The sequence below is a fragment of the Mytilus californianus genome, unplaced genomic scaffold (assembly GCF_021869535.1).
Source record: "Mytilus californianus isolate M0D057914Y unplaced genomic scaffold, xbMytCali1.0.p SCAF_7, whole genome shotgun sequence".
In the NCBI taxonomy this organism is placed as follows: Eukaryota; Metazoa; Mollusca; class Bivalvia; order Mytilida; family Mytilidae; genus Mytilus; species Mytilus californianus.
Window position 1 is genome coordinate 111,681,784 of NW_026262723.1, and position 13,977 is coordinate 111,695,760.

Consider the following 13,977-nt stretch of genomic DNA (forward strand, 5'->3'; position numbering starts at 1 on the left):
TTAGGGAACAGACTAAGGGACGAATAGACGGACTTGATGAATAAACAAGAATGACAGATGGACGTACAGAACAAAAAACATATTGCCCCCTACTAAGTATGCTGGTCATAAAAATGAAATTTTAGCAAGTGTAACTATCCATACAAAAACAACAAAAATTTTGGATACATCTATTGAAAAGTGCGTATACAAGGCAAGAACATCAGCTATAGGTTATCTTAATAGAGGGTGTGGATGGGGTTTACAGAATAGAGAATAATGGTAAAAAAATATAAAGAATACAGAAATGAAGGACCCCCATCCAAACCTTCTTAATAGTCTGTGAAGTATGAGAAATTCATCATGGATGAAAACTTTACATCAACCCTATTCCAAATTTATGTTTCTGCTGAAATATTTTCTCTATAAAGTGTCTTTTTCATATCATATTCAATTCAATATATGATTGTTCTATGCATGGGAGTCTTTCCTGAAACATTTTTATATCAATGTACGTAGTGCATAAGACATACCCCAAAATATTTAAGACAATATACTGTAAATTCAGAATTTTTTGCGATGTATTATTATTGGGATAGTTGTGTTGGATAGGTTTCACAAAAAATAATTGCAATTTCAATTCTATTAGCAGTATTTGTGTGCTAGCATTCCATGAAGTTGCAGTAATCAATTTTGTATATTTGTTCATTGTTCAACAAGGTCAATAATAAAGACGAGCAAAAATTTGTGAATTTATAGTATTGAGTAAATCTATACACAATCAGCTAAGAAATATACAAAAAAAGTATCACTACACTAAGATAAATAATTGAGAGGAAAATGGAATATTAAAATTAATAGAAAATAGAGCAATTTTCTCTATTTTGTTGGAAATCAATTCAGGCCAATAGAAAATATAATTTATTAATCAACATTTAATGGAAATGCTCTGTTATTGTGATCAGATTGTGTCATTTATAACTTACAAGAGAGCAATTAATATGTACTCAATTTTTAATCAATAAAATTCCTTAGCTGATCAGTATGAACAACATATTTGTACAACTGTGACAATACCAAGCCTCCTCATTTGAAGCAGGAATGGGGTGATGAAAAACTGACCCCAAACATCTAACAAAGGAAATGTATAATACAATAGGAAAGTACTAACTCATGACAATCAAATTTGTTTATGAACCTGACGAAACCCAAAGTAATCATAAAAAGTTCACCATAAAAAAGGTAGAAGTTCTTGACAGAGCCTTAAGGTTAAAGCAAACAAAAACAAGAATGCACCTGCTGTTGTGCTAAGTATACCCCCCACTCATAATTCATAGTATTGGAAAATAGAAAGTGGGTGTTTGACAAATCAAAAAAGTGCTCACAGCTAACAACTCATCACTGTCATGCAGCTGACCAAATATGAAGTGATTCTATTCAGTATAATAGAATTAAAGAGGTCACTTTGAACCTACAGCTGGTCATTACAATCTCCTTTGGACTATGACCTGATGACCTTGACTTTATTGGGACAAATATCAATTCAACTTGTCACCAGCAATCTGGAAATTGGGAATCATACCAAGCATCATTTATATCCCTCAAGAGCTTAAAACTATATTATGCCAAAAATAAAAAATTGCAAATGTGAAACATGAGTCCATTTAACTATTGTGAAAAATAAGATAGAAGGTACTGAGGGTGCAAAAAGAACCCTGTATTAGTTGAATGATTGTTGGTTGCTTAACATCCAGTGGCAAAAATTTCATGTATGTTCGGGACAATGTATTAGTTGAATGATTGTTGGTTGCTTAACATCCAGTGGCAAATATTTCAGGTATGCTCAGGACGATGTATTAGTTGAATGATTGTTGGTTGCTTAACATCCAGTGGCAAATATTTCATGTATGTTCGGGACAATGTTTTAGTTGAATGATTGTTGGTTGCTTAACATCCAGTGGCAAATATTTCATGTATGTTCGGGACAATGTATTAGTTGAATGATTGTTGGTTGCTTAACATCCAGTGGTAAATATTTCAATATTGAGCAATATGAACACCACAATTTTGAGGTTGATAATCATAAGATCAATGAGGCATCTATCCAACAAAGTTCAAATGAAGTGGATGTAAGCAATTATAGACAACCGTACGGCCTTCAACAATGAGAAAAACCCATACCGCATACTCAGCTATAAAAGGCCCTGACATGAAAAATATGAAACAATTCAATTGAGATACTTACAGCCTAATTTATAACAAAACAATTTACGAAAAACAGATATGACATGTTCCTTTCCACTAATGGCACCAACTATGTTGCTCACTTAAAGTTAACATTTGCTTACAAGTTACTTTCAGTGATGTCACACAATCAAGGAAAAGGGGACAGGATTGTTGTTAAAACAAGAGGAACATATCCATACTTATGATCTGTGACACAGATATTTTATAATGGTCAACCAAATCATAATGACATTTGTTAAACTTTCAAAAATATGAGAAACTATCCACCAGGGAACAAAGGACATAGGTCACTGACAACAGACATGCATCATTATATGTAAAGATATTTGTGCATAATAAACTTAGCTCACCTGGGCCATATTTGTAAAGCCCATATAACAAAGCACAATACACACATGCTCAAAAATAAAAAAAAGTATATGTATTAGTAAAAGGACTATAATAAAAGATAAAAGTGATACACATAAAGTGATACACATTGTGTATATACAGTTACCTTTTCCATTTAAGTTTGCTGAAGAAATAATAGACAATTCTTATATTCTATAGTGTCAATAATTTGCTTAGCTGCTACATGTACACAGTGGCGGATCCAGGGGGGGGGGGAGGGTTCCGGGGGTTGGAACCCCCCCTTTTTTTTGGACGATCAATGCATTTGAATGGGGACATATAGTTGGAACCCCCCCTTTATCCTGGGTAAGGAACCCCCCCTTTTGAAAATGACTGGATCCGCCCCTGGTACACAAATAATTCTCAGTAAGCCATGGGTTATTGTAGATTTTAAGAGTTCTGATTTGTGTACAAAATTTACCTAGGCCATAGCATAGTGGAGCAAGGGTAAAGTACCCATTGTATACTGATGTAAATAAACTGTTATCACAGAGATATGTCTCGCCTTTTTGTAATTTTGATAATGCAAATTTTGAAATCAAAATAGCAATACTTTAACATATAAGTTATGCAAATATTCAAAGTCGATGAACCATGACTAAAGGTACATGGCTAAACAATCTCCATGGAATGAGATGTGCCAATGCTAATACAACTGCATACCAAATACCATTGACTTATTATAAGTCGTTCCCTTTAAACAAACCTAAACACAAACATTAACTTGTAAACTATGTAAAAGTTTCAAAGTCAATGAACCATGATCAGGGGTGGGGCTATATAATCTCCATGGAAACGATACTTGCAAATGCCAATAAATTTGCATACCAAATATCATTGACTTAATATTAGCAGTTCATCTTAAACTGATCTAATCACAAACTAATACATGTAAACTAAGCAAAAGTTTCAAAGTCAATAGACCATGACTGAGGGGGCGGGGCCAAATATTCTCCATGGAAATGAGATGTACTAATGCTTATACAACTGAACACCAATTAACATTGGCCTACCACTAATGGTTCCCCTTGAACTGACCTAATCACAAACTAATACATGTTAACTTAGCTAAATTTTCAAAGTCTATAGACCATGACTAAGGGGGCAGAGCCAAATAATCTCCATGGAAATGAGATATGCCAATGCTTATACAACTGCATACCAAATATCATTGACCTACCACTAGTGGTTCCCCATAAATTGACCTAATCACAAACTAATACATGTAAACTATGAAAAGTTTCAAAGTCAATAGACCTTGACTGAGGGGGCGGGGCAGAATAACCTCCATGGTAATGAGATGTGCCAATGCTAATACAACTGCATACCAAATATCATTGACCTACCACTAGTGGTTCACCATGAACTAGACCTAATCACAAACTAATACATTGTTGACGCCATCGCCGTCGCCGGAAACAGCATACCTATGTCTCGCTTTTTGACTCCGTCAAGGCGAGACAAAAAACCAACCTGTACAAAACCCATTCTGACATCAATGGCTTATACTGACCATAGTTTGTAGCATCTTTTACCGGGACCTCAATACAATGAATACACACTACATTTGCAATGTATTGTTCAAAATTTTGAAAGTCTGAGGTTTGTAGATATTAAACAATTAAACTGAAGGTCTGAGGTTTGTAGATATCAAACAATTAAACTTCAGTGTGTTACATAAGAAATTCTTTTTCACTAAAACCCCCGGTCTAAGGTATTTGGGACATGAATTGTAACAATGGTATGAAAAGATGCTCCTAGGACCCTGTTTTGTTCATCTGGTATCTATAGATAATAAAGGCTATACAAACTGTTCAGAATTCAACAATTCTCTATGCGCTTACTCTTATAAAATGTTTTCTAATTCAACCATTTCAATAAACAAGATTTGGCTTTGTAATTTGACAGGAAAAGAAATTTAAAACCTGACAAATAAGAATCAATATTTGCTATCCATGTTTTTTTGCATGATCAAAACAAAATAGGGAATGATTAATTTATTTCAAGGATCTTCCATAAATCATTATTTCTCTATAGCTTGATTTAAATTGAGTCAATAGTTTCAGTGAAGATGTGATTTCCCATAGAGTATGCAGAGTTCACTTATAACTTTTGTGGTATATATGCTGTCATGTATGGATAAACCCATCTGATTGAAATGAGCAATCTTTGAAAAGGTCAGACTTACAATTATCATCTCTGTAAAGTTAAAATGGGGTATTGCAATTTCAAAACCAAACATAATCTGAAAAATAACATATCAGAATCAAGAATTTCCCTAGAGATATTGTTTGCCCATTCTAAATGAAATGACATATTTTTATAGAGGGCCTTTCATAAACATAATCCCCAATGAATTGTTTCAGAGAACATGATAGATGCAAACTAGTTGCAAAAGCTCACACAAACACGCAGACCTTTCAGGCAAGGTAAACTCCGATAAGAAAGCTCAGCTAACATAAACACTTGACAAATTAGACTTACCCAGAATATGTTGGTGTTCTCTCTATAGCCACATTGTCAGGATCAAAAGATGTGTTAAAGGATGATCCACTGTAGGAACTACACTTCATGTCCTTCTTGGGAGCTCCTGGTGACAGTCGGGTATCTGGTGCACTCTGGGAGTACGTAGCAAATGATTGAGTCATCACTTCTCTCTCCATAAAGTCCTGTAAATGTGTATGACTACATGTGTAAGGCACAAGAAGAACAGAAGGAGTCAGACCTTAAAGCTTTCCTAGAAATAGTTTCCATTTTGAAAATTGTAGATTCACTTAATATCAAAGAGACTGGTCAGTTTATTATGAATCTTCAAGAATTCTATTTATCAACCAAAATTTGTATTATTTTATGCAGTTTAAAATTTGAACACAATTTCTCTAACATACTGGTACTTATTTTTGCAGAAAAACAGTTTTCAACAATCACTGTGCAGCATTAATTAGACTCTAAATCAACTATTTAGTCTACTGCTGTTTCAATTAACTAGAAGCCAAATATCTAGCCAAACAATGGATTGTTGTAAATAATTCGAAGTTTGTATAATCTATATCTAAACAATTGTATTTCACTAAATACTTGTCATATATCTTTTAAAACTAAAATTGAAAAAAAAAATTTGAAGTTTCTTGTTCTTTCTCATTTATATCAGATTTACAACTGATTTTCCTTTTAAAGACAATAAAAACATTATAAATATGAACCCCATAAAAATATACTCTAATATGGCTTAACCTTGAACACATGATATTTTTTTATTAATGGCTGAACCTTGAACACAAGATATTTTTTTATTAATCTGTTTACTGAAAACATAATCATTCAGTAGCATAGGTTAGCTTTTCAAAGTTAGATAATCCATCTCAGATAATCTTTACATTATTTGATGATATAACCAAGGAAATCCTTAAAAATTACAAGTAATATGAACTATATCTTTTATAATAAATGCCAATGTTAAAAGGAAATAATATTATCATAGAAAATCACATTATTTCTTTAATATCTTGAAACCAAAACATGCTTAAATTACTTACAAATTCCCTTCTCCAAGAAATTTAAGGAAACTTTCACCCAACATGCAAAATTAATCCAAAACTGTGAAATTTGTGAGTCTAACTGACACATGCTGATATCATGCGATTTTGATAATCTGTAGTTAGTTAGGCTTAATTAACAATGACCCTCATGAAGTTCTTCATACTGGCCAAATTCTAATTCATTTCACATTGGAACCTGATTACAATCAGTTGATATCATGTTCATGTTCAACAATCCCTCTCTGTCTAGACCCTACACTTACAAAATGTATGAGTCCTATAACTAGAGGCTCTCAAGAGCCTGTGTCGCTCACCTGATTCTACTTTGGTTTTGGAAATCATGTAAAAATAGATTAAAATCATAACAGATACCCTAATAATGAGTGAGGCCAAATTTGGTTTAATATTGGTCCTGTAATTTAATAAAAAATCCTGGTGGCCATCTTGAACAGTAAATCAGCAACAAAGTAGCAACACTTAATCAGCACCTCATAAGAAACATTTATGCCATGTTTTGGTTTCATTCCATTCAGTGCACCTCTAGAAGAAGCATTTGTATGTATTTCCCATAGGGTCTTATGTTAAAGGAAGTCCCCCCATTGGCGGCCATCATGGATGAAGGATCAGCTTCAAAGTAACAAAACTAAGTCAGCACCTCATAAGGAACATTCATGCCATGTTTGGTTTCAATCCATTCAGTATGTGGTTCTCTAAAAGAAGACATTTGTATGTATTGTCCATAGGGTCCTTTGTTAAACATTGTCCCCATCTGGCAGCCATCATGGATGAAGGATCAGCTTCAAAGTAACAACACTTGGTCAGCACCTCATAAGGAACATGCATGCCATGTTTGGTTTCATTCCATTCAATGGTTCTCTAAAAGAAAACATTTGTACGTATTTCTCATAGGGTCCTATGTTAAACTAAGTCCTCCGCTGGCGGCCATCTTAGATTATGGATCGGCTTCATAGTAACAACACTTGGTCAGCACCTCATAAGGAACATTCATGCCATGTTTGGTTTCATTGCATTCAGTGGTTCTCTAAAAGAAGACATTTGTATGTATTTCCCTTAGGGTCCTATGTTAAACTAAGTCCCTCTCTGGCGGCCATCTTGGATGATGGATCGGCTTCAAAGTAACAACACTTAGTCAGGACCTCATAAGGAACATTCATGCCATGTTTGGTTTCATTCAATTCAGTGGTTCTCTAAAAGAAGACATTTGTATGTATTTCCCATAGGGTTCCATGTTAAACTAAGTCCCCCGCTGGCGGCCATCTTGGATTATGGATCGGCTTCAAAGTAACAACACTTGGTCAGCACCTCATAAGGAACATTCATACCATGTTTGGTTTCATTCCATTCAGTGGTTCTCTAAAAGAAGACATTTGTATGTATTTCCCATAGGGTCCCATGTTAAACTAAGTCCCCCGCTGGCGGCCATCTTGGATTATGGATCGGCTTCAAAGTAACAACACTCGGTCAGCACCTCATAAGGAACATTCATACTATGTTTGGTTTCATTCCATTCTGTGGTTCTCTAAAAGAAGACATTTGTATGTATTTCCCATAGGGTCCTATGTTAAACTAAGTCCCCCGCTGGCGGCCATCTTGGATTATGGATCGGCTTCAAAGTAGCAACACTCGGTCAGCACCTCATAAGAAACATTCATGCCATGTTTGATTTCATTCCATTCAGTTGTTCTCTAAAAGAAGACATTTGTATGTATTTCCCATAGGGTCCTATGTTAAACTAAGTCCCCCGCTGGCGGCCATCTTGGATTATGGATCGGCTTCTAAGTAACAACACTCGGTCAGCACCTCATAAGGAACATTCATACCATGTTTGGTTTCATTCCATTTAGTGGTTCTCTAAACGAGGACATTTGTATGTATTTCCCATAGGGTCCTATGTTAAACTAAGTCCCCCGCTGGAGGCCATCTTGGATTATGGATCGGCTTCAAAGTAACAACACTCGGTCAGCACCTCATAAGGAACATTCATACCATGTTTGGTTTCATTCCATTCAGTGGTTCTCTAAAAGAAGACAATTGTATGTATTTCCCATAGGGTCCTATGTTAAACTAAGTCCCCTGCTGGCGGCCATCTTGGATTATGGATCGGCTTCAAAGTAACAACACTCGGTCAGCACCTCATAAGGAACATTCATACCATGTTTGGTTTCATTCCATTCAGTGGTTCTCTAAAAGAAAGACATTTGTATGTATTTCCCATAGGGTCCTATGTTAAACTAAGTCCCCCGCTGGCGGCCATCTTGGATAATGGATCGGCTTCAAAGTAACAACACTTGGTCAGCACCTCATAAGAAACATTCATGCCATGTTTGGTTTCATTCCATGCCGTGGTTCTCTAAAAGAAGACATTTGTATGTATTTCCCATAGGGTCCTATGTTAAACTAAGTCCCCCGCTGGCGGCCATCTTGGATGATGGAATCGCTACAAAGTAACAACACTTGGTCAGCACCTCATAAGGAACATTCATGCCATGTTTGGTTTCATTCCATCCTGTGGTTCTCTAGAAGAAGTTCAAAATGTAAAAAGTTAATGCCGACGACGGACGACGACGGACCAGGTGAGCTAAAAACTGGAGATGTGCTTGGTTTTATCACACTTTCTCTCTTTTTATATGTTTCAATCAGACTGTACTGTAATCTACCATAAAAATTCCTAATTTTTTAATAGTTATTTTTATAAATGGAAATGACAATTTCCTACTTTTATATCCCTCATCTACAAACCTTTGCATACGAAACAGAACGCCCTCTACAAGCTTCTATTTTGATTATTTTTTTTATTTATTTGATGTTGAATTTGTTTGCCATATTAATTTTAAAGCTAAGTTCAATCCTTACTCAATGTTCAATGAAAATTTATGAAGAATTTTGTTTCTGTTACTATAATTAAGATTAACAAAAAGAAAAATCATTTTGAATTTTCACACCAGGATGGAGAAAGCAAACAAGGTATTCTGGTTGGTTATAAAATAGGGGATGGAAAGCATATGAAACTGTTTATTATAATGGATTTTAAGCAATTAAAAAAAAAAAAGTAGAATTAACTTCAAACCCTCTCGGTGAATGAATATTCAGCAATTAAATGCTCAAGCTTTTAAATTCCAACAACTAGTGGTTACCCAACAAGCTTGAGCTTATCAAATTACCTGAGATGAACCCTGAACAAACTTAAGCTTATCAAATTACCATAGATGAACCCTGAACAAGCTTAAGCTTATCAAATTACCTGAGATGAACCCTGTGAGGCTTTCCTTCTTTCCACTGAATCATCAGGGAGAAATTTAAACTGATCGTTTAAATCGATTCCCTCAACACTATAGGACACAGCGTTTGACAAAGAAGGTTTGTCAGGGTAGGACTTGTATCCAGAGCCTGGATAAATCTTGACACCTTCTTTTCCGTACGATCTGACAGACTTGCGCAGATAGAAATCTTCAGAGAATGGTAAGGTAGCACTTTCTCTCTGAGCAACAAAAAATAAAAAACATGCAACACAAATGAAAGCTCGATAAGAATCAAGTTGCCAACACAATTATCATTGTCAGGTACAACTTGTTTCATATCATTTGTAAAGAAGAAATAAGATTATATTTAATGTGAAACTGAGGCCAAGCTAATATTTTCATGCAATCAAGATATATACAGTTTAGTATTCAATGGGAGATAACTCTAAATAAAAAGTATTTACAAAAATCTGTTCAATATAATTATTAATGTCAAATCCCTCACCCATGTTAGATTACACTTTTAATAAACAAGATTATTCATTTACCGGTAACTAGTTTCCACTATATTAGGTTGAAACGTAGATGTATAATTATACCCATTGTGGGTTTATACATTTATGATTTAGAGTATTAACAAATCATCAGAAACATAAGAACACGAAACAAAATTAACCAGTGTTTTAGTAAATAGTAGTTACTTCCCACATCCATCAAGAAATCACACACTGTTTTCAAAGACAAACACATCCAAAACATGATTCAACAATATGTTTCATGGCAATTTTCGATACAAAATACAATAATTTTGATGTAAATTCCATAAGTTTTGATTTTTGAGTATTTCTGTATTTCAGGATGTTTAGTGCAACAATATTTACATCTGAACAAAAGTATCAAAATAATAAGTCAAATTTACATTTTTCTTATCTAATAGCACTAAACACATGTAAAATTATTTGATGGCAATTAATCTTATTATCATTTGAATGCTATCCAATCACAAACAACATTACAAATGATGTCTCCCAAAATACAATAAACATCATATTTTTATTAAAACAATTTGAATTTGAATGTTATCCAATCTGCATCATCACTATAGGAAAAAAGTTAACTATTCAATATAATTTCATTACGATCAGTTCAGGATTTGCCATGAAAAATTGTTGTTCATCAAATCATTTATAATTAAGTGCCAATAAAAACAAAATTTACTTTCATTTCTAATTCAAGTATTTCTTCATGTTGATTGTCCTGAAAACATGCAAATAAACTGATTAATAAATAGTGACAGTAAGATGCAATGGAGGGAAAAGGGGAATAACTCTTTCAAAGGTTCAAATTTTTACCTTCTTCATACTATCATCGAAATCATCAGTAAAATCAAGTTCACTAGTACTGGCATCAACAGAACGGATATGTACATCAGATTGGGAATTACTTTGATCCATTCTCTCTAAAGTAGAATAATCTGCTCCAAACACACTATCACCTCTAGACGACCCTTTCTCCTGGGATAACAACATATATATCATCAAACAATCACAGATTTATAACTTTCCTTCCCTTTAATTTGTTATATTCAAAATAATAGACTTCTGTTTAGATAAAAAGTTTGATTAAAATAAGCCAAATCTCGAATATATAATGAACATATTAAACCACATTTAAAATAAAAACACATAGCTGTGCACCCTTTTGCAAAAACAAATCTGTGATTATTTTGTTTGAATGTATATGAAATAATTATATTCAAAGCAGAAAAAAGATAAATGTACACTTAGACATATATAGATTTTACAATATTTGCTTTACCAAATAAAATCATAAAAAATCAAATTATAAAAAAACAACCAAAAAAAAGAAAATGTCAAACTAAATGTATAATTTATGTCAATGTAAACTGTTCTTGTAATGTATTGTACACTTGGTGGCAAAATTCCACAAGTTAATACAATTTTTAAAACTGCTACTGATGCCACCTGAACATTAAAAACAGTATTTCTTATGCAATTTGTTTGATTTAGCGGTTTTGATTGGACACCATCATATATTTTTAGGGGGAAAATCCTGTTAACTTGTCTGTAATCAAAGAGCCACTAATTTGTTTAATTGGTATGTAATTTCTTCAATAACGAACCTTGGCCTAAAAGCATAGGTTTTACTGTCACATAGGAACACATAGCTTCATTATGTAAAATATAATCCTAATATTATGGGGATTGTGTACCATGTGACCAAGAATTTGTAATTTTGAAGCAACATAGAAAAGTACCAGTGAATTACATGCCCATAGGCAGCTAAACCTTGAGGTAGATTCTAAACGTCTGAAAAGTAAATGCACTGACTTTGACCTTTGACCTCTTACCACAAAAGCACACAAATAATTTCATTGCCAACTGACAAAACAATTAATATGAATAAATTACACCATTTCCTTTCTTTACCATTCTTTTTCTATGACTTCTGCTTTTTATGTACAATCTACAGTAACCAAGGTTAATATACCTACAGCTGAGTTGCCATAAATTATTAACATCACTTAACATTTTAAAGTCATAAGTTTTTTCTCTACACTGATCAAACTGATGAGCTTCATCTTCCAACAAATTTGAAAGCCAATGTTTTTGTTTTGTAAAAAGTCAGTTCACCACATCAATGAACAATTGTTCCATGTTTTCGCCAAATATGAAATCTGAACCATTGAATGTTATATATAGCGGCTGTAATAACCTACCCTGGAAGAGGGAGACAAGGTGTCCCCACGGAAATATTGCATCTCTGCTTCGTAATCAGGGTCACGTTGTAAATAAGATGGGTAGCGCATGGCTGTGCTTATTTCACTCTTGATTCTACGTCTCTGATCATCAGTGACAGGATGTCGGAACTGAAACTCCTAACAAAGCAAAATATAACTCTGCAAGACTGAAGACAAATGTGTAAATGTAAAATCTGTCCAGTAATGTTCTAAGAAACTTGCTTATTATGGATCCTCTTCTAAAAGTTAAAACTGGAATTTCCTGATTCGTTAATTACAATCCGTTTGGACACTTCAACTGGACAGATTTATATATTTACAAAATAACAAATAAAATAACAAAACTGCATATTTACAACTTAAAGGAACACTGTGTATGACAACATATATAACATATATATATATAGATATATATAAAATTTTACAATATCAAGTATAAGCATAAAACTGAATACACATATCATTTACAAGTCTGTCAGTACTGAAACATTGGGTTTTATTCACAATCTGAAAGTCTCTCCATATGCTGTTCTTCAGTATAGTAAATGAATTCAGGCAAAGCGGATATTAAAGTGTCCTAAGGTCACAAAAAAAAACTTTTTTTAAGTAGATGGCTATTTACATCATAGTCTTTGGAGTCATCTAAAAAATTCCTGCATTGATCAACATAGAGAAGTATATCAGTGTATCTTAAGACATTCATTCAAATCTTTAAGAGATTTATGTTTTCATTGGATAACATGTTGGCTTTCCCAGAATCTTTAAGAGATCTATATTTTCATTGAATGACCTGTTGGCTATCCCAGAATCTTTAAGAGATCTACATTTTCATTGGATAACCTGTTGGCTATCCCAGAATCTTTAAGAGACCTATATTTCATTGGATAACCTGACAGCTATCCCAGAATCCTCTATTTTTCGCCTACCTTCATGCCTTCATAGGAAGTATCCAATGGTGATGAACTTTCACCTCTCTCCAACGAAATTGTATCCTCTCCTATAAAAAGTATAAAAAAGTTGGCTCATGAATTATGAACTATGACCACTGACAACATTTGATAATCTTTTATATGTATACAAATAGATCCCAAAAATCATTAATATGAAAAACATTGAGTATAACACATAACAAAAAAATTAATATATACATACAGTTCCTAGAAAATAATTTCTTAGTTATTCCTTCCTATACATATGTACTAAAATAATAGTTATAAATCAAGAATTAAAGCCAGATTTCCAAATATAACAAACAACATAAAATTGTACATGGAAACTTCCATATAAGAAGATTATCCCACATTGTCCTTATTAAGATGGCAATCCTGTGCAGCTAACTTGTATTGATCTGAAATCGTAATGTTCTTGTTGATCATTTAGGTTTGACTTCTTGGAAATTGATCTTAAACAAGCACCTTGTCAAGAGCACCTGTTATATTGGAGATTTTTGTTATTCGCTAGTTACAATTTTTTTATTATCATATTTCGTTTTACCATGCCTGATTATTTGTCATTGAGTATTATAATAACATGTATTTTAAGATTTATATGTTTACACTCAGGAAACTTACGAAATATCTACAATTATAAAGTTTGCAGTGTCACGTCAATTCCCGAAAACTAGACTGTTTTTGGATTTGTCTTTGAACTATCAGAAATTATAAATGTAGGTAAATATTAACCAACACTTAAAAGTTACTAAATGAAGCATCAAAATGATATTAATTGATTCTAAATGAATTTCCATGTGATTTCTACTGGAGAATTTTGTAAAGGTTGTAAATTATTAAACCTTACCTCG

The 13,977-nt window shown here is 33.4% G+C and overlaps 1 protein-coding gene across 50 annotated transcripts in view; it reads right to left on the bottom strand.

Annotated features, from left to right (window-relative positions):
* The window catches only part of LOC127708564 (ankyrin-2-like), a 192,752-nt gene that overhangs the window by 104,773 nt on the left and 74,002 nt on the right, over positions 1 to 13,977 (bottom strand). For 45 of the 50 annotated variants that reach the window (XM_052213477.1, XM_052213491.1, XM_052213487.1 and 42 more), the window contains 6 exons: positions 13,103 to 13,173; positions 12,156 to 12,314; positions 10,768 to 10,929; positions 9,418 to 9,654; positions 5,101 to 5,285; positions 2,723 to 2,740 (listed from right to left, as the gene is read on the bottom strand). In XM_052213477.1, the coding sequence (XP_052069437.1) occupies positions 2,723 to 2,740; positions 5,101 to 5,285; positions 9,418 to 9,654; positions 10,768 to 10,929; positions 12,156 to 12,314; positions 13,103 to 13,173 (832 nt within the window). Of the gene's footprint in view, positions 1 to 2,722; positions 2,741 to 5,100; positions 5,286 to 9,417; positions 9,655 to 10,633; positions 10,673 to 10,767; positions 10,930 to 12,155; positions 12,315 to 13,102; positions 13,174 to 13,977 lie in introns of all 50 variants that reach the window. The other 5 variants (XM_052213528.1, XM_052213483.1, XM_052213478.1 and 2 more) reach the window with 3 other exon arrangements.